This window comes from Xiphophorus maculatus, chromosome 13 (assembly GCF_002775205.1).
Source record: "Xiphophorus maculatus strain JP 163 A chromosome 13, X_maculatus-5.0-male, whole genome shotgun sequence".
NCBI lineage: Eukaryota > Metazoa > Chordata > Actinopteri > Cyprinodontiformes > Poeciliidae > Xiphophorus > Xiphophorus maculatus.
This window is the reverse complement of record NC_036455.1, coordinates 14031373-14051619: the sequence shown is the minus strand read 5'-3', so window position 1 is coordinate 14051619 and position 20247 is coordinate 14031373. Positions and strand designations below refer to the sequence as shown.

At 42.6% G+C, this 20247-nt stretch overlaps 1 protein-coding gene across 1 annotated transcript in view; it reads right to left on the bottom strand.

Moving 5' to 3' along the window:
• Window positions 1–2556: 2556 nt before the first annotated feature.
• Window positions 2557–20247, bottom strand: part of nedd9 (neural precursor cell expressed, developmentally down-regulated 9) — a 31230-nt gene continuing 13539 nt past the window's right edge. The window contains exons 3-8 of the mRNA XM_005802857.2: window positions 17925–18293; window positions 8861–8959; window positions 7416–7553; window positions 5117–6268; window positions 4132–4221; window positions 2557–3419 (exon numbers count right to left, since the gene is read on the bottom strand). Coding sequence (XP_005802914.1) covers window positions 2910–3419; window positions 4132–4221; window positions 5117–6268; window positions 7416–7553; window positions 8861–8959; window positions 17925–18293 — 2358 coding nt within the window. The 3' untranslated portion in view covers window positions 2557–2909. The remainder of the gene's footprint in view (window positions 3420–4131; window positions 4222–5116; window positions 6269–7415; window positions 7554–8860; window positions 8960–17924; window positions 18294–20247) is intronic.

The window sequence follows — 20247 nt, the reverse complement described above, 5'->3', positions numbered from 1 at the left end:
AAAAAAAATATTTTTTTAAGTTAGTCACTGGTCTCACATTTTGTCATGGCAGCACTATTAAACATATTATGTAGTTTATTTTTCTCAAGGAACTTTTCTGTGTTCCTTGAAAAGGAACACAGAAAAGTGTTGAGTTGCATTCAGACATTTTCGTTCTGTGACTTGAGGTGGTTAAGGCTATCGCTAACTAGCTGCTAATAACAATAAGGTCTTAAATTTCACTCATAATGATGTTAAATAGGTTTTAAAAGCCTCGGAAACTCTGACATGTGCAAAAACCTTTCAAATGACACAAATGTTATGTTTTCAAACTCTGGATCTTCAGTTTTTATGCTGCCAGATCGGCTTGTTTTTAGATTTAAAAAGTTACAAAAGTTATCTTTTCATTTTCTGGCTAACAGCTGAGAGCGACCAGCAGCCCTGTGTGTTCCCAGCAGTGACGCGTCCAAAGGACTCGACTTCCTCCTCCCATTCTGGGATCAGATATCCTCCAACAGAAACGTCTTCCAACAATCCAGACTGACTTTTCAGCATGATGGTTGATCTCCAGAAGGTCAGACAGAGCGCTCCTGATTCCTGCATTTAACCTGACCAAGTTGCAGTTATTGGAGCTTAGACGAAAAAGCAAATATTGTGATTATTTGGCTGTAGCCTTATAACTATCGCTCTCTTCTCGACTGCACTGAACCTGGTTTAACCTCCCAGTTATCTCATAATTTAATAATCAGATTATGAGACATTCATCCTGCCAGCCTCATTATAACATCAGATCCACAAGAAGATTTTTTGTTTTAACGCCTGAAAGCTTCTTAAAAGTAATTCAGCGTAAAGTGGAATTTAGCAGAGTGGAAATCAGAGATTTCACAGTTCAGAGTTTCCCACATCTCTCTGTCCAACTGCTGGAAAACTGCATTAGAAACCTTTCTGAAAGCGGACCGACGTGGAGCGCTGCTGGTACCAGCGAAGCCGCATTTCCCTCAGACTTGGCTCATTTCATTTCCATCTGCAGCTTCTGGAGAGGCCAGGCTGTAATTTCAGAGCCTGCAAATACTTGACAGGAAATGTTTGTGGCGAGGCGAGGAAACGGCAGAGACAGCAGAGCTCTCTGCATGGAGCCGTCCTGGAAGAGCCGCCTGTCACCTCTCTGATGAGCTCTCTGCAGGTTTCCACCTGTTTGCTGCTGATCAGCTCCAGCAGGCGGGTTTTATCGCAGAGAACTTCTGCAGCTGTGGTGAAGACCTGCTGCTACTTCTGCCAGAAGCTTCCTGAGATTTCAGCGAGGCTCTAACTGCAACCAGAAGCTGCAGAGTTAACGGCTCTGGGAGAAGCAGAGCGCCCATTAAACCAGCATTTGTGTGTTTGGAGTGAGTTACCATGACAACCAGAGGAAGCCCAGGCATGGAATGTTTATGGGATGCCATTGGTAAAGTTGCAGAGTAAAAAATGAACAGAAGTATTTTGGATAATTTAATCTCTCAAGAGGAAAAAATGGGGGTTAATTTTTCAAAGTCATATTTTCAACATGTTGTTCATATATTCATAAATGTCAAAGTTTCTACTAAATATTTAGTTTGTAAACTAAATATGCAATTCACAAGTTAAATATTTAGTTGGGAACAAAAAAATTAGTTTGGATCTAAATATACATTTTCCAACTAAACAGTTCATCTCCAAATTAAATATTTAGCTAACTAACTAAACATTTTATTTGCAAGATAAATACTTACTTTGAGATTACATATTTAGTTTGCAAACTAAATATATAGATCAGATCTAAACATTTAGTTGGGAACTAAAAGAATGTTTGGAGCTAAATATTTCTTTTCCAAACTAAACATTTATTAATCAAATTAAATATTTTTTTTGTAAACTAAATATTTAGCTAGAAAGCTGTATACTTAGCTTCATAATTAAATATTTAATTTGTATACTAGTTAACTTGTGATTAAATATTTTGTTAGCTCCTTAACTAAATATTTAGTTCCAAACAATGTTTAGATCTGAGTTAAATATTTAGCTTATAAAATAAATATTCAAAACATTTAAGTTAAAAATGAAATACTTAATTTTGTTCCAAGCTAAATATGTATTTACTTAATATTCAAACTTAATATTTAGGAAAAACAGAGGCTCGTCAATAAACAAAGTCTTCTCTTGCATCAACCCTCTTTGCTGATGGGTCAGATTTCCATCTCAAATCGCAGTTTGGATCCACAAATGGCCCACGCACCACACTTTGAACCGATCGAGCCCTTAAGCCAGGGGAGCCCAAAGTGGGTCCTCGAGGGCCGGCATCCGGTTTAGTTCTCTCCCTGCTGGTACCAACAACCTTTTCAGCAGGTCAATGTTCTTCTTAGGCCTCTAACGAGCCGTCAATTGATCCAGGTACGTTAAACCAGGGAGAGAACTAAAACATGGAGAATGCCGGCCCTCCATGACCCACTTTGGGGACCCCTGCCTTAAGCTGATGAAAATACTATGCTGGGACCTTCAGAGAGCTGAGAAAGGAATATCTGTTTAATCAGATTCCAGTAACATCAGGAAAGACGACACGGGTTTCTGCGTTAGAAGAGCCGTTTACTGTGTGGCGAGTTCCACAGACAAACACGATTAACAGAGAAATGCAGCAACACAACAACCAGATCCTCAGAAGAAAATGGAAACAAACATAAGGTGCTTCGTATGCAACAGGAATGTTCTGAAAAATGTCCACCAGATCCTAAAGACACACCATGACCTCAGCTACGTTTATATCGAGACCATAATATAAAACTATCTACACAGAAAACAGCCGATATTTACACAACGGACTATTTACAGAGCATGATGGGGAGCAACATATATATATAAATATATATGTATATATATTTGTAGGTTGTGCAGGTTGGTGGAAGAATGCTGGAGGGAAGTCACAGAGTGGCCATCTGTAGCAGCTGCTCCTTGAACTGCTGGGCGTGGTGCGACAGGTCGGCCACCCGGTCCACCATGTCCTGGATGGCCGCCGTGTTGGGGTAGTTCAGGGCGGCCGTCTTGGTGGCCGCCACCACCGTCTTCAGCAGGTCGCACAGCACGTTGCTGGAGTTCATCACGCGGTTGGCCACCTCTGGGGCGGACGCCTGCCTGGACAGCGTGTCCCCAATGAACACCAACTTGTGCGCGCTGAGGATGACAAACTTGCTGTGCGCGACGAAGATGCGGGGAGGCTGGCCGGCGCCGACGCAAGCGAAGAAGGCGTCGACGGCGCTGAGCAGGGTGGAGAAGTGCTGCTCACACTGGGCGGAGTAGAAGCCGAGCAGCTGGCGGTCGCGGGCGCACACCTGGGCGGAGGAGGAGTCGGAGGGAGTGGGGGACGCCCACTGGGTGATGTCATTCTCCACGGGTTTGATCACTTCCTGCTCCAGCTTCTTAAACTGGTTGATCTGAGGAGGATGAAATGGTCCAAAGTTACTTATGACAATAACTTTAAAGGTGACCTATTCTGCTTAGGATAGGTCTATGTCCTATATAAAACATGTTTATTACATTTTTGGTACAGAATCATTCTTAGATAATGAGATTTCAGTCTGCTCAGTCCTGCCTTTCAGGATGAGTTGTTTTTAGGGTCTGTGTCACTTTAAATCCAATTAAGCTATTGCTGGCCACGCCACATAATCAATGTTTTCACTTGCACGTGACAAGAGTTGCAAACAAATGCACAATTATGCAACCGTACATCTTTGAAAAGCAGAAGTAGAGCTCCCTGCGCAACTAACAAAAAAGCAGCAAATAGTTTCTGGATGGCAAGTCAACAACAAAACACTTGTCTTTTCCAGTAGCCATTGTACCGGGTATACAGCAGGAAAACCAGCTGACCAAACATGCTGGAGCTCAGCTTGGGTTGCTAAGTAACGGGTGGAGCTCTACTAGGTAACGGGGCAACGCCTGCTGATTTGTGCAGCGGTTTTTGAAACGGCTCATTCTCCAAACACCACAAAACGTTAACTTATTGCCAAAATCCAAGTGGGTGTTTTTTTTTTTGTTAGAAGCAGCAGAAATCCAAATGGAAATATAAAAACTTGCAAAATGTGATTTTTGCATAACAAATCCCCATTTATTTTCCAGGTTTGTGTGACGTTTTCGCCTCGGCCTCACCTGCTCCTGGCCCAGCTGGACTGCAGTCTGCTTGATGATGTTCTCCTTCTCCAGCAGCTCCTTCTGCTGACGCTCAAAGTCCTCTTTACCCTTCAAATGCAAACCGGTGAGGAAAAAATTAAAGAGTGAACAAAGAAACATCAGCTCCATCCTTACATAAATATAATAATATGGTGAAAAAAAATATCTGACATAGTAAATTGGCAGTAACAATGATGACATCAGCCTGAGATTTATATCAAACATTAAGGAGAACAAAGGAGGGACAACTTTAAACCTTGTTTAGTGTTGTGAAATTAACTTTACAAAAAGAAACTGACCTTAATATTATCTGCACTGTATTTATATATACTAACCAGTAATGGGGTAATATTCTTTATCAGATTATTTGGAAAACCTGCAGCTTCTATTCCTGATTATTGAGATGATGATGAGGATATCAGTTGCATTTAGTCACGATTAGTGGTGTTATAACAAAAAATATTTAATAATGTTTAATTACTGGGATGTCATCATATTGTTAAACTTCTTTTAAATTTGTTTCCTAATTACTTCCTTTCATATCGGGCCTCTTGATAAATAATATATAATGAAGATGAATTGTCTCAGTTTATTGGAAACGTGGACAGTCCATCTGTTTGTTTGCCAATTTCAGGAAAACCACAAATCCCTCCATTTGTTTGTGCAAGTGCATAATGGTGAGTTTATTGAAATGGTCTAAACATTGAGGTTTATGCTATGCTAACTCCCAGGTAGCAATATTTCTTACTTTTATTACATTCCTGTCTCCACCGTACATGATGTCTGTTTATAATCCACCATCAACATCGTGAGTAAAAAAAAAGGAACATTTACAGGATTTTTTGCAAATATTTATTCACAGCAAAATCAATTATTATGATTGCAGCAAAAATCGTAACAATTGCAAAATCCTGGAGTAAAGAAAAATTGCCCCAACTCAGGACCCAACCTGTTGCTGTTTTACCTGCAGATGGACGTAGTCGTAGTCCTCCATCCAGCTCTTCACACACTTCTCGCTGTGGTTCTTGTTGTCCTTGTCCTGGTTGGGTTGCACAGGGAAGGCCTTGGTCTGTCCGTTGTCCGAGTCGGACGGCAGCGAGGTGAGCCGGTTCTCCTCCGGTGTGCTGCCGGCAGAGAACGGACCGTCGGCGTGCGTCCGCCTGAAGAGCAGCTCGGCATTGCTACCTATCGTAGAGACCAGCTGCTTGGTGTCGTCGGAAACGGTCCTGGACACCATGACGAAGCGGTCCAGGTCGTCGCTCTTGTTGTGGTGCTGCCTGGAGGAAGCCAGGGCGTTCAGAGCCCAGCTGCAGCTTTCCAGAGCTTGGTAGGTCTGCACCAGGATCTGCTGTGAGTCCTCCAGCCGTGCCAGCTGACGCCTCAGCTTGCTGTGCAGACTGGAGTCCGACAGAGACGTGGCGTTCGCCGCGGAACCTCTACAGAACGCAATGAAGTCCACCAGAGATGCTCGGACTTTGTCCAGCACCATGCGTACGTCGTTGGTGTGCCGCTCCATGTAGGGAAAAGTCCTCCAGTGGGAGGAAGACGCCATTGAGTGCAAGGCCCCAAGAGAGAGCTCCACGCCTTGCTGCAGGCGGTACAGCCTCTGCACCCCGGCGTCAACGTCCAGGAAGAGGCGTCCCTCCGAGCCGCAGCCCGTGGAAGACGAGGAGGTGGACATGCTGCTGCGCGAGCTGCCAGTGCTGGAGAACGATAGGCGGTTCACGCCATCCGTCACGTCCGCCACAGTGCGAGCGTCCTGAGCAGGAATGTCATAGATTCCTTTGCTTGCGTCCCGGTCGGCAGAGCCTTTATTTTGGAGCGGCTGTGCGCCCCGGGGAAAGTCGTAAACGTCCTGCTGAGAGTCCGCTCCGGAGTGGAGGGCGGACGGAGGAACGTCATAGATGCTCTCATTGCCGTTGGTGTTTGGGTGATGATGATGGGGCTCGACGTTGGGTGGGAAATCGTAATGAGACTGGGAGCTGTGAGAATGTTTGGTGAGGATAGCAGGCGGGACGTCGTAGATGCCTTCCTGTTTGTGCTTGAGAGGCTGCGGGAAGTCGTAGTTTCCCTCCTGGAGGTCAGCGTTGGTCCTGCAGGGCGGCACTGAGTAGACCTAAGGACAAAACGAAGGGTTTAGTTACTCAGACATTGACAAAAATACACACACATTACTGGTGGAGCACCACAGGAGCGTGTGTTCGGGTTTATTCTATTCTATGTAGACATTGTTCTCTGAGAAACTGATTTATGGATCCCTGAAAAGGTAGGAAAAAGTTTTTTTTGTTGTTTTCGAAGACCCATTTTCTAAGTCTGCCATAACTAAGTTATAAAGTTATAATTACGTGGATAAAAGTCATAGTTACAGTTCTAAAGTCATTATTATGAGCATAATAGTTACAATTATGAATTTTAAAGTCATAAATATGAGTAAAAGTCATAATTACAAAGTTTTCCTCTTATGAACAGTTTTTTCTCTGTTTGTTTCAATTAAATTATTTAATTTTTATTATTTTTAACTTTTTTAATTTTTACTTTATTTTGTATGGTCCAGACTGGCAAGCTTGCAGTGATTTAGGGTGTGTTTCTTTGTTTATTATTAAAATAATGGCAGATTGTGTTTGTTTTGTTCACTTGAGGTTTAATGCCTGGTAAAGACCGGATCAGTTTTAGTATGTCCTGATCAGCAGTGCACTTTCTTTTTATAATTATTGTCTGTAGGAGTACACCGCAGCCGTTAGGATATTTAAAGGAAGTGGAAGATTAGCTTATATGTGAACACCTGATCGTTTCCTCCCTCGATTCGCTGCTGTAGCAGAGCTGCATATGTGTCTATAGGCCTCAAGGCATCATGGGAGTAAATAAAGCGCCGCTCCTCACAGCTAGACAAACTGAGCAAACTGTAATTAGGAGCGACGCAAATAACAGCTCAGAGAGCTTCAGGTTGGTCCAAACAGAGCGCTGGCTGTCCGGGCGGCGCTGCAGGAATCTCTGGAAATAGAGCCGTTTCTCCTGCTGCAGTTCAAACACCAAGCCACTCACTCAGTGGCTTCTGGCAAGCTAAGCCTTCATTTACCAGAGCCGCAGGAGCGCCATAAATATGTCGTTTGACGTATTATTCATTTAATGGAGAAAATTAGGAGAAATCCGAGGAGCTGCGTCAATAAACAGTTTCCAGCCTCCTGCGTTTGGTTTTATTTGACAGGAATAAGTCGGGGTGTCGGGCTGATGTGCCACGGAGTCGAGGTTTTCCCCGCACTCACCCCCTGGGAGGACGGAGGAATGTCATAAACGCCTTGTGTCCGGGGCTCCATCTGGGTTGGAGGAACGTCGTAGATCCCTTGGTTCCTGGCTGCAGCCTGCTGACCCGGGAACATCTGACCAGGAGGAATATCGTACACCTGGAACATAGAAAGCCAATGTTAAAACAGAGGTCAAAGTTCAATCACAACCTGTTGTTGGAGCTCTGAGCTTTGGCTGCTTGTTTGCTACTCTAGGGAACGAAAAAGCCTAAACCTGATGGCAAATTTGAAATTAAACCCAGTCTGGCTGTACCTATGCATATTTTATATTTGATTTATTTTCACTGTTTTATTTAACGTTGCACAAAATAATGACATGGATCTGCTGGGAAGACTAGATGTATCAGATTTTCATTTATTTTTCATAAAAGGTTTGGAAATTTGGAATCTGTTCCGGACATTTCCCCTAAAATATCAGAACAAAGTACTTTTGGACAATATAAATAATCGTAAAATAAATTCTGGAGCTGCTGGATCCGAAAACCAGGCTGGGATGTATCTGATGACTGTTTAGGCCATCAACTAACAATTATTTCAGTTATAAAAAAATAATTTCATTCTGCTGATTTTTCACTCAACCACTTAAGATAATTTTACACAATATTATACAAATAAACATAAATAATACAAATAAACAAAACATAATTAAATAAGAAATTAAACATTTTGCTGCCTAAAATGCAACACAACATTTGATAATTTGTAGCAAAAGATGCATCTGCAGCTAAAAAATCCCTTTTAACATCAACATGTGAAAATCTCAGTTCTTTCTGCTGGACTGAACATCAGTACAGGGTAGAGCTGATCTGGAGATTACATATTAGATTAACAGATTAATAACTGGATAGAAAAAATTACTTAAAGAAGATTTAAAACTGCCACTAGAGGAGTTCTGGGTACAACTGATGTACATGCTTTATCTTAAAAACAACATTTTTTATGCATGTTTTGCTTAATTTCTGCTCTGACTGTGTTGTTCTTTCAGAAAACTCTTTTTTTTTGAGTCAATTACTAAATTAGTTGGCAATTATTGAATAACCCTGGCAATGCATCAGACATCACCTGCACTGACGGGGTCACATTGTGGGTTTCCATTTAACCAGCATGGTAGAGAGTACGCCCCACATGCTCGGTTAGCATACTTTTCTGCTCATGGAAACTCCCTGTGGGGTTGCAGCTCTGGTCTGATTGGACCCGATACCAACCCGAACCTCCATCTGTCTGTGAGTTCATTAAAGACTTGAAGTCTCATCTCTGGTCTCATCCTCTCCTCTACTGAGGACTGCCAGACCAGCATAACGCGGTTCAGATGAAAGAACCAGGTCTGGTTTGTTAGATGTTCTGATGGGTAACAACAGCTAACAGAGTGGGTGGTGACGGGGTTTCCGTGGAAACAGGACACCTACCCCCTGTGATCTGCTGGGCGGGACGTCGTACAGGTCCTGCTGGTTGTGCTGTCCGGGGCTGTAGGAGTAGGACTGTCCCACTCTGACTGGGGTCACGACCTGTTGGATCGCAGAGACACACAACGTCAGAAACAACAACTCCATGTTGCTCTGTGGTTGTTTTGGCTGCCTGTCATTCCTCGTCCTTGAGTAACCCTGTGTAATTCTATTTGAGGCGGATATTTCCTGATAACTGATCTCGGTACCAGGACCCAGGAAGCTGACTCATAAACAGACGCCTACAGCTGCACAGAAAACATCTGAGCTCAGTAAAACCCCCAGCAGCTGATAATTACAGACAACCTGAGACTAATAATGTGTTCATTAACACTGAAGGGGAAACATTAACCCGCTGCATCCCACAACCGCTGTGGACGTGTGTGAGATCATGTTTCAACCGTTCAGCAGAACGTTGGAGGTCCAATCACTTCGCCACTACCACCATCACCAAAACATCCCCCAGCATGATGCTGCCACCTCCCTGCCTGATTGGTGTAGTGTTAGCAGAGTTGACATTGGTTCAGGTTTTCTCACAGTTTACTTTCTTTTAAAGTGGAGCGGCTTGTTTCAGGTGTTTTTACAACTGGACCGGGATCCAGGGTGTCTGCTCATCCTTAAAAAGTCTTAAATACATGGATCTAAAATTAAGGCCTTAAAATACCTTGCATTCATGTTTTAAAAAGTCAGTTGGCCTTAAATATGTTAATGACAGGTCTTAAATTTTGTCTGCCAGAGAATATTAAATAAGCCCAAAAATTGACCCAACCAGAGTTTTACATGTATAACTTCATTTAAAGGAAGAGGCTGCAGGGTCTTATCCCCTACTCTAACATCTCTCTGCCTGGCTTTCTGACCATACAGCCAGACAGAGATTTAAAGAAGAGAGGCAAAAGCAAAGGAGGTGGATTAGCAGTGCTACCTAACAACTGATATTGTCATCCAGATGTTGTCACTGTTGAATATCGTCTCTGCTGCCCGGATATTGAGCCGTTAGTGTGTTATGATGTCATGAGACTCATACAGCAACAGTCTTCAGTCAGAGGCCTCTCTAGAGTCGCATGACTGACTGCTACTGGAGATCCTTCCTGGCCGCAGCATCACCATTCACAGCAACTCCTTTAAGATATTTGTATTATTTAAGTTATGACAACATTTAATATTTTATGTTGGACGATTCTTTCAAAGTTGGGTCCCAAGTTTTGTCTTATTTGCACCAGTTTATAAAGACTGTATTCATCATGGAGAAGCAGCATTCAGCTTTTATTCACCACAAATCTGGAATAAACTTCCAGAAAACTGCAAAACAGCCAAAACACTGAATGCCTTTAAGGCTAAAACCCAAATGCTTAGAGCTGCTTTTGATATAAATGAAACATTAATCAACATTGTGATGTGTAACGACGACACCTGACAGAATGTAATGCACTGTGTTCCATGACTTTATATTTGTGTGTTTTTATAATGTAAAGCACTTTGAAATGCCTTGTTGCTGAAATGTGCGATGCAAATAAACTTGATTGATTGATAATAAACTGAAACAGTTTTATGATCTTCCCACCAGTCGAAAGTTGCAGCCCTGCAATAATCAGAGATTTGCAACAGAATCCTGCATGTGCAGAAATTTCAGCACTGTAATATTAAGATCAGTGGTGCTTACCTCACAGTTCCCTCTTTCTTTTCTCTTAATAATCAAAAGTAGATCAGATGTAGGCATGAAAAGATGTTAAAGTCCATCTGATCGGCCAGTTTTACCACCATTTGAAGGCATGGCACATGAAATCCTCCAGGTTATGAAACATTGCATCTAAGGAGTCCTCTGCTGTCACGTTATCGTACTGAAGACTGATGATTACTGGGATTCAATATTTTTGCAGCTCTGTCATTTTAGCTAGAACGCTGAAGTCGGGTCTTTAGCTAGAGAAATGTAATTCAAGAAGCTGTTTGGACTTCAGCCACGGGCTGCACTGGAAAATGATTCAAGCTGAATCAAACTTTGAGCAGCTGTGAGGAATAAAATGAGCACAATTTTAACTTGAGCTTTATTTTATTTAAAGCTGCACATTTCTGGGCTGGAGAACGACTTTATGAGCAGAAAAAAAGCTGAAGCAGAATCTGGCATCAGCTTTACTCCTGCTGAGATAATCATTATATCACTGTTTAAAGCTCAACCTCCAACCGGAGCGTTTCATAAAACTTCAAGACTTTCATCCGGAGAAACCCAACACTGACTGCTTTCACTTTCATGGGGAAATCTTTGACCCTGTTAATGTTTTATCACCGTTTCCTGTCGGTGCTAATCAGCTCCCCAACACCCTGACCCCCTCCCTGGCCTCGTCGTCTCAGAGCCGTTAGCTGCGGCGGAACAGACCTTCAGAGGGAAGCCAGGAATGCTGGGAATGTCTTTCCCGAGCGCAGTCCTCCTCCTCTGCCCCCAAGATCAGCTACCACCACTCTGGATGGAGCAGGGTTCATTAGCAGGGCTGGAAAATAGGAACCATACGTCTGACTTCCTGGCAGAGGCTCGGGTTAATCCCCTGATAAGTCTCTGCTGTCAGGGGGGAACATGGAACATGACCTCAGAGCAGGATTAACACTTCTGGGGAAAGTTGGGCAAGATTTCTGAAAGGAACAAGAGGAAAAAATGTAAAGCGGAAAACCAAACTCCTTCTATGGAAAGGAATTTCATTCATCTGCCTAACGGTAGTTTGTGTGTTTCCCGTAATTCCCATCTCAACCTGGTGATTTCAGGAGTTCATAGCTGGGATTCCTGTTGGTGCGTCATGCAGCGAGCATGTGGGGTCAGAACTGAATCCTAAACCATGGATGGATCTCTGAAATAAACCGACATGATCAGAGTTCTGATGACGAGCAGAACCAGAGATAATTATTCAGCTCAACTGGACTAAAACTAAGTGAGAAGCTGCTTCACCTAACCGTTAGAACCACTGAATGTATCCATTAAAAAGCACTTAAACAGCAGTGGCCACCACTCTTCACCCTAAAGCACTAATCATAAACATTAGTTCTAACGCTGAAGCGCTACGCAAACCATTCAAACTTGCATGTGCAGAAATCTGAGCACAGAAATGAGATTTCCATAGTATGGTACCTATTGCTAAAGTGTTACGCTAATGCTAATGTGCTACACCATCAAGGTATTTAGAGGGTGCTAATGCTAAAGTGCTAAATTCAATCATGTTGACACCCAACATGTTTCATAAAGAGAACATGAGGCGACTCGTAAAGAAATTCATAAATGTGAATTTTTGCATGTATTAGTTTATTTAACACATCTGGTTGTTTGTTTATATAAAACAACCAGTTTTGTTTGCCTATTTTGTTATTTTGTTTGCCTCTTTCACTCATTTGTGGTATGCTTGCCATTTACTCAAAGTTTTTTGAAAAACAAAAAGAGAACATGAGAACAGGAAACAGAACTGCTGTGTAAACAGACTTCAAAATAAGAGCTTAATATAACGTCTAACTACCAGCAATAAAAAGATGGCGGCTCAGCCTCTGCTCTGCAGCGACGTGTACGCCATGTTGTTTCCTGTCTGCTCCGTAACCTCCCCGTCTCCTCCCTCTGTTTCCACTGCAGGGTTCATCGGCGGCACATTGAGGATCGTAGAGTGATGATGTCACCAGGAGCCACAGAAACGGAGAAAACCCTTTCCTACATAGGTGAGAGGGGCCAGGAAGGGGCGGGGCTACACACCTGGATCCCGGCAGCATTTACAGACGCCTTGTAAACTCGCCTGCGTGTGACGGTGAGCGACTCGAGGCTCTTTCAGCAGCGCCTTGTTTGTTTTGGGTCGTCAGGGTCGCGTTCAGGCAGGCTGAGCTTTTCAGTCGTAATTCAAACACATTTAAACGTTACATGACATCAGCGATGATATCATGTTTTCGCTTTAAGCCACTGAGCTGCATTCAAACACTCCGTCTGATATAAAAGACTTTGTTCAAGGCTGAAGTGCAAACAGGATGTTGAGTTCATCCTCCATTACTCATAATGTCGACAAGAAGGGAAGAAATCTTTTCTTCTGTAATCAGAAAATTAAAATCATAAAGAACTTTTATATACCAGCAAAAACTTAAATTATGCTGTTATAATTATTGAGTCATCTGGTTTCAGATCGAATAAAGGGGGAAAAAAGATATATTCAGCCTTTATGTAAACTGAGTGACACTGTAAGTTTCTGGTTGAATTGTTTATGCTCATAGATTTAATTTTAATCTGATTATCTCCCAGTAGTTTCTACCTGACTGAAGCTCTTAGGCTTTTTCTTCTTAATGCAGCTAAATAACTTAAACAACTCTGAGGTTTTCCATGTTTTCAATCTCAATTTTTACAACCTATTAATACTTTTGGTTTCTGAAATCCTTGGAATGAGAAGCAATGCTGGTCAGCTGGCTGCTACAGTTTTCTCTCATTAGCAAAGATACTTAATTTTAAACATTCAAAAATGTTTCCACTTGCAAAAAACTCTAAAAAGAGTCGAGGTACGTAAACCAAAGGAGCGACATTATTAAAGTAAGGCTGTTGTTAAACTACAGTAGAGAACTCTGGCTACTGGAGCAGATAGCCTGACTAAAAAACCATCAAATATCAGTTTGTTATATCCTACAAAACAAAACACAGTTAAAGGAAACTCCTTAGTTTCAATTTATTCAGTATTTTTCTCAACTCTATTAAAATTCACAACGATAAAACTTAAAAACATTATTTCTTAAGTTGTTAAAAAGTATTTTAGCAGCACTAACTGTAGTGTAATATTAAGTGTTTAGATTATGTTTTTGCCGTTTGTTTTAAATGTGTTGGTGTAGATAAAGTCTCCTCCTGCACTGTGAGGTTCGTTTCTGCCAAAACAGCAGAACTGTGAACACAAGCAGAAAGAAAAGGACGAGTCGGTCTCACCAAAGGGAGGCACCTTTTTTCTGCCTGCGGTTGATTTTATCGCCTCCATTCGTGTTTCACACCTTTTGATTGGTTTTGTTCTCAACCACCTCTTCCCTCCTGCTAATGGCCTGCAGACACGAATCATGCAGCCGTCCTCCTCTGTGGCCTTCAGCCGCCTGTTTGCACCGATCTGGAGGCAAGCGGCGTGCAGCAGTCTGCTCTGCTACATCCAGGCTGCAGGAACCTTTTCTGCTGAGTCACAGCTCCATCGTGACTCCAGCCTGTTAAAGCTCCAAACTAATTCAGCAGGAATCCCACCAGGCCGTCTCCAAAAGCCAAACAGCTTAGAGCCGATTTTGGCTCTAATGAAGATCATCTGCTGTGATCAAAGCAGCAGTTTAATCCGTCGCTGCAGTAATCTGTAATGCTATTGGATGTGTCTTAAGTCCAGCGTTTAGTTTCTAAGAAATGATGGATGTTTCCAGGCTGTTAGCCTCAGGAGTACCAGAGGCTAAAATCAGTTCAGTCTGGAGACTCCTGGAGCGCACGCCGGCTTTACGGCTGCAGGACGTTGAAACAATCATACCGTATTACCCACAAATCTCTCTTATCTGTGCTTCCAACTCTCTAAGAGACCTTTGACCTCTTGCCTTTATCATCCGAGTCACATGCACACTGAGAATTTATGACAGCTGCTAGCAAAAACATCTTCCTAGATGTTCTCTGGACGAATACTGTACTGTTGATGCGGCCCTGATGGGCTTATCGCCATGACGACCATACTGAGAGCATAAGGGATTATCATTCTGAATGAGACCGACAGGAGGAACTAAACTGGATTTTAATTGAGCCATTCTGACACAGAAACATGCCTGTTTCCCTCTCCTCCCCCACAGCATGATGCTGCCAAGGAGACGGCGGGGTCAGGGTTATTTTTCCTCCATGTTTAATATATTTTGGAGGGTAATGCTAAATACCCCTGGCTAATTTGAATTTTAAATCATTTTTATTCATCCAGGAAGTTTGTTTCTGAGATAAAATGTGACATTCTCCTGTAAAAGAGGTATCGATTTAGAAAAAATAATTGAATTTATTAATAAAGGCCACATTGAATATTATTTATGTCTAAGAACTCCTGTTCAACTAAAATCAGAAGTTATAAGGCAGCATTTAAGCTAAACAAATGAAATAATTATTGAATAGTGAATAAAAAGTGAGAAAAGTCTAAAAGTAGATTTTTTACGTGTTTTAAAACCATGTTGAAAGTTTGGGAACCGTTGCACTGCTGCTGGTTTAGTTCAGTCTGATTTCTCAGACAGATATTTTGGTCTCCAGAACCGATCCGGTTTTCTTTGTTTCCTTCGGCATGAGAAGGAATCTGTTTTGGTTTGAGTTTATGGTTAAAGAGGCTGTGAATGCCTTCAGCCCAGCATGCCCTGCATTCCTCCGGCTGTCCTCTAATACTTGATCACATTTATTGCTTCAAAGTTTCCATTTGGGGGAAACGCAGAGCAGAGCGGATTGTTCAGCTGATTTATGAGCTTCAGAGGAATCTCAGACGTCTGGAGGATCCGAAGCTCAGATCATCGTGTTCAACAATCCGGTCACCTGAAGTTTTATCAAACCCGATGACACGCCCCTGGAGCCCATAAACTTCCTGAATTTGTGCTGCCGATCGTTAAAGCTTTTGTTGCTGCAGTAGCAGATTGGGTCAGCGTCGGGACGCCGAGGAGGAGGAAGGAGTGGAGCAGGAAGAGAAGAAAGAAAAAAGCGTCTGGAAGAGCCGATAAGAGCTGAACTGAACTCTGAACCCGGCCCGTCTGTAGGCGGCGAGTCTGAGGAAACAGAGGATATCAGCTGCAGGCCTCCCAGAACCCCGGCGCTCTGGATCCCAGTATAGTCCCAGTATGGAGGCACATCAAACCTCTGGGTCCGTTTCCACATCAGAACCTCTGAACAACTGGATGAGCTGGAAGGAACCGGGACACAAAGACCAGCAGAACCTTTCCTCTGTGGCTACTGGGCTTAATGTACAGTCATTACTGGGAAGACTGGTTCAGCAGCTGGAAACCAGCCTCACTTCTACTCATTTTCATCCAATAAAATTCAGTTCAGGACTGAAATCTTTTTATTTTCTGATCCTGTTCAGTTTATTCAGTTTGTTTGAATTCAGGTAGGAACAATTCAAACTATTGAACCCAACTGGACTCATATTCCTGTCCAGTTCAACCAATTAAATCCAGTTTTCATCAAATACAAAAGATACATTTAAACCAATCCACTTCGCTATAATAAGTTTTGTTTCTGTCAAAATGAATTTTAGTACAGTTCATATTTCAGTTGATTTTTCATGTTCAGTAAATTAAAATTCGATTTAATCAGCAGGAAATATTTAAATTAAAATCAATTCAAACCACTCCTACTCCATTCATTCCAGTTTGTCCAAATATAACACAGCTTAATTCAAACCAACCCAAATCAATGCTGTTCAGCTCATTTTAAATCAATGCTTGTTAATTCAGTCCAATAATATCATAACACCTTTTTCTGATCCATTTAATGCAATTATAACCTAGTTTTAATCCAATAAAGACTAAAATCAAACTCAGGACGATCCAGTTAAATCCAGTACGACACAAATACCACCAACAGTTCTGATCAGATCAATTATATTCCAGTTCAATTCTGTGCTTTGTGTTTTTTTCCAGTTTAATTCAATTATAATCTGATTAAAATCCACAACGTTTAATCGACAGCAATTCATTCATGATCTTAACGTTAAATTGGTTAATTTTCCTATGAATAAATCCTAATTTAAAGCTCAGATGATTCACCTCACTACTGAACAGTCTAATCTAAATCCAGTAAAACAACATCCAGTAGGCAACGGGCTTTAACTGGACCGGTCGGTGGATTTTCGGTCAGCAGAGTCGGCCTTTCTCAGGACTATCTCTTTAAATCACAGGAACAATCACCCTAAACTGGTCCGTGGGCCTGATACACGTCCAGAACCTCGTCTCATCCGCACAGTAACAGGATTACAGCACAAAGCAGCCACTCATTAGAGACGCCGTTCATTTTCCACCTTAATACCAGCTCTGGGCTAAACCTGCAGGAGTGATTGACAGACGTGTCCTTTAAGCCGTCGCTGTGCAGCGAATCGAGCGCTAAGCTGCTGGCGCCGGCAGCCTGTTTATTCGGAAACGCACCCAGCTCGTTTCTATGACGGCCGCAGTAGATCGTCTTAAAAGAATCAAAAACAGACCCTCAAGACGCCAAAAACTGACAGAGCATCTAATTACCATCCGTCTCCTGGAGGGCCGATCGCGTCTGAGGTGCTGGAACCAGTTAAACGCTTCGATAAACGAGGACATTTTCTCATTGTGTCTCAGCACAGACCTGCCACTGAATTACGGTCATGATGGATGCAAACGCTGCATCTTTGGATTTAAATATCTCTAAAGTTTATAGCCTCTTAACTTCTCCCTGAAACACCTAGAAACTTCTCAAAATGCACACTTAGGAAAATTAGATGCAGTTCTTCAACCTTTTGGAGCACATGCAGAAAGAGTCAGCCTTATTCCAGGGACTCTGCTCATTGTTAGAAAGTATCAAATTCCTTTATAAAAAAATTGAGGCCTTAGAATGTCTTAAATTCATTACAAAGTGTAAATCTGCCTCAAATATCTTAATCACAGATCTTAAGTTTTGTCGTGGCTGGACAACATTTATTCCATGTAGTTTATTTTTCTCGCGGAACAAATGTTTGAATCACATGGAAACGTGGAAATATACGAGTCATTGATGATTTGTTGACAACATTCAGAAAATATTCTGGTAAAGTGGAAAGCCTGTAATTCTGCTTGAACAAATGCATGAAAAAGCAGCCAAAAATAAACCTGGAAAACTGTTGATGAAGACCATTTTAACTCCAGCAGCTGCTTTTGTTAATGAGACATTTATCAAGCACTATTCAGAGAAATCAGCGGGTCCGGCCTCTCATTAAAATGAAAACCTGGAAATTATTGTCTCTCATCCTGAATCTAATTAATCAACAGTCAGACTGACAGATTACCTGATAAAGAGAGCAGTGGTTATGGTTAGCTGAGGGAAATGAAAATGACTCGCCTTGCTGTGTGGGCTCTCGGCAGCCAGGGTGCTTCTCGGTGGGACTTGGTAGATGTCCTGTCCTGCAGGAACCTGGTAGATTCCCTGCGGCTGCTTGTAGAGGCCCTGGGCCCCCGAAGTCGTCGTCTGTTGGAGGCTCTGAGGTGGTGACTGGGTGGTGGCCGATGGCTGGGCCTCAAACATCGGGCCGATCAGCAGCTTCAGACGGTTGCCGGGGGCGATCCCCTGGCGGCCGTGCAGAGAGCAGAGCCACCATCCTTCCAGTCCACCTGTGTTCTGCTCGATGACGGTCAGGATGTCCCCCTTCCTGAAGGCCAGCTCCTCGGGAGACTCCGGCACGTTATCGTACAACGCTTTGGCCATCAGATTCTGCAGACAGAGATCGCAGTTCTTTAGGGTTATCACCACCAAGAAGGAACAGCTTTGGGTTTCTGCAACAAAGGGTCAGTAGTTTGGGAAATGGCTGCCTTAATTCATTTTCCATTTTAGGAGCTGTTAGATCAATCAGAGCTCAGCTTGATGTTTTCAAGAGTCCTAGTCCAAGTCTGAGAGCAGTAACTGAAGGTTTTCCACAGCTTTTCCCAAAGGAGGGAGGGACTCTGGTTGGATATGCAAGGTGACGATCACTTGGATCATCAGCTCTACAATGGTTCTTGGGCTAACATGAGTGAATCTGGATGAAACCTCAATTAACTTTTGTTTTACTGTCGTACCATCTGCTTCATGGCATTTTTTTAAAACAGTTGGACTGATTTATTATTCCAGTTTCTAGTTAACCAGCTCCAGAGTTCAGAATTATCCAGAAATTGGTATAAAGACATTATTATTCAGAGAAAGTTGACCTCCAGATTTTAAACACTGAACTGACTTCTTGCCTTTTAAACCAAACCTGAACTTGGAGGGCTACTCTTATCCCACGCACTGCTTCAGGAAACAGGTTCTCCAAAGGTCCGACGAAGGTTCAGGGATAATAACTGAAACCCAGAGATCCTGCAGATAGGAAAAGCCCCTGAGCATGGCGCCGCCGGTGCTGCTGGGTCTGAGCAAGGCATTTAAGCCTAATTACCGCAGTAAATGCATCAGTTCTTGAGCCTTTTTTTAACCAGTGAAGGAGGAAACTGTGCATGAATACTTCTTTTGAACCTTCAGCTTTTTGCAGCTGTCCAACAGTCTTGCACTTTACCCTGCACGCTCCATTAAGAGCAATTAGGAAATACGTGACTTGCTCAAGGAAACGTCGGCTGTAGATATGAAGAGAGTACATATACAGCAAACACTTTTATATTTAACTCAACTATAAGCAGACCCTTTGTTGTTTCCTGAAAGTCCAATTTAAAATACAAAGCGTGACAGTTTGATGCACCCTTCTTACTCCCCGATTGACCAGAAATGTAAATTTTTATTTATTAAAGTCAGCTCCTGAGTCAGAATGACAGGACTGTGGTAATCAGGAAGCTTTCTTTGTGGCTGCTGCTGGTTCGAGGCTTTCTTGAATCTTCATTGACCTTCCTCTTTTCTGCCAGTCTAATCCACGTAGTTCCCATGTGAAACTCTCGGCCGTTATCTCCCTTTCCGTATCGGGCCAGGGTCTCCCTGCCTATTGTCTGATCCCAGCCAGTAGGATCCACCCTACAACCACTCTGAGCTGGACCCTGGGGTGGAGGCTGCTGGCCAATGGGGACAGAGGCGTAGGGGTCATCCACAAGGAAGCAAGTACTGGTTCCTCTGATTGCTGATGCAATTTAGAGAAAAACTGCTTTAACATCAAGATTATTTGATTTAACTGCATCCTAAGAGTGCCAGGCATTGTTGTGTTGCTCAGGCTGGCGACTCTTGAACAGCAGAACATTTTAGACCAGATTTTCTCCAATTCTTTGGATTTTAAAACTTAACCTGCTTGGACTACACAAGGCAGAGTTTTACAATTATTGGCCTATTTTCAAAACCTAAGAGACTTGATACATGATGATAAAAAAATCTTAGGTATAACATGTTATGTACAGTTTGTGGTGCCCAGACGACACTCCATACACAAACCGATTTCACTCACCAACATTCAGGTGTTAGTTGGGAAATCTCACAAGATCAAACACGAGTTCAGAGTAAACAAACATGGCAATAGTTTGTGGTAAATATCTACGTTAGCTGGACTTTCTGGTGCGCCATAGCAGTTGTTTTGTCTTTTGTACTATGGATTCCTAGAATACAGAAATGTCCATGTGTGGTGTCCTTGGGGAACACCACACATGCTGCGATATCAGGCAAAGACAATCACACATGTTGAATGTCCCTGATTTTAGATCAGAGAGGTTCCAAAGACCTT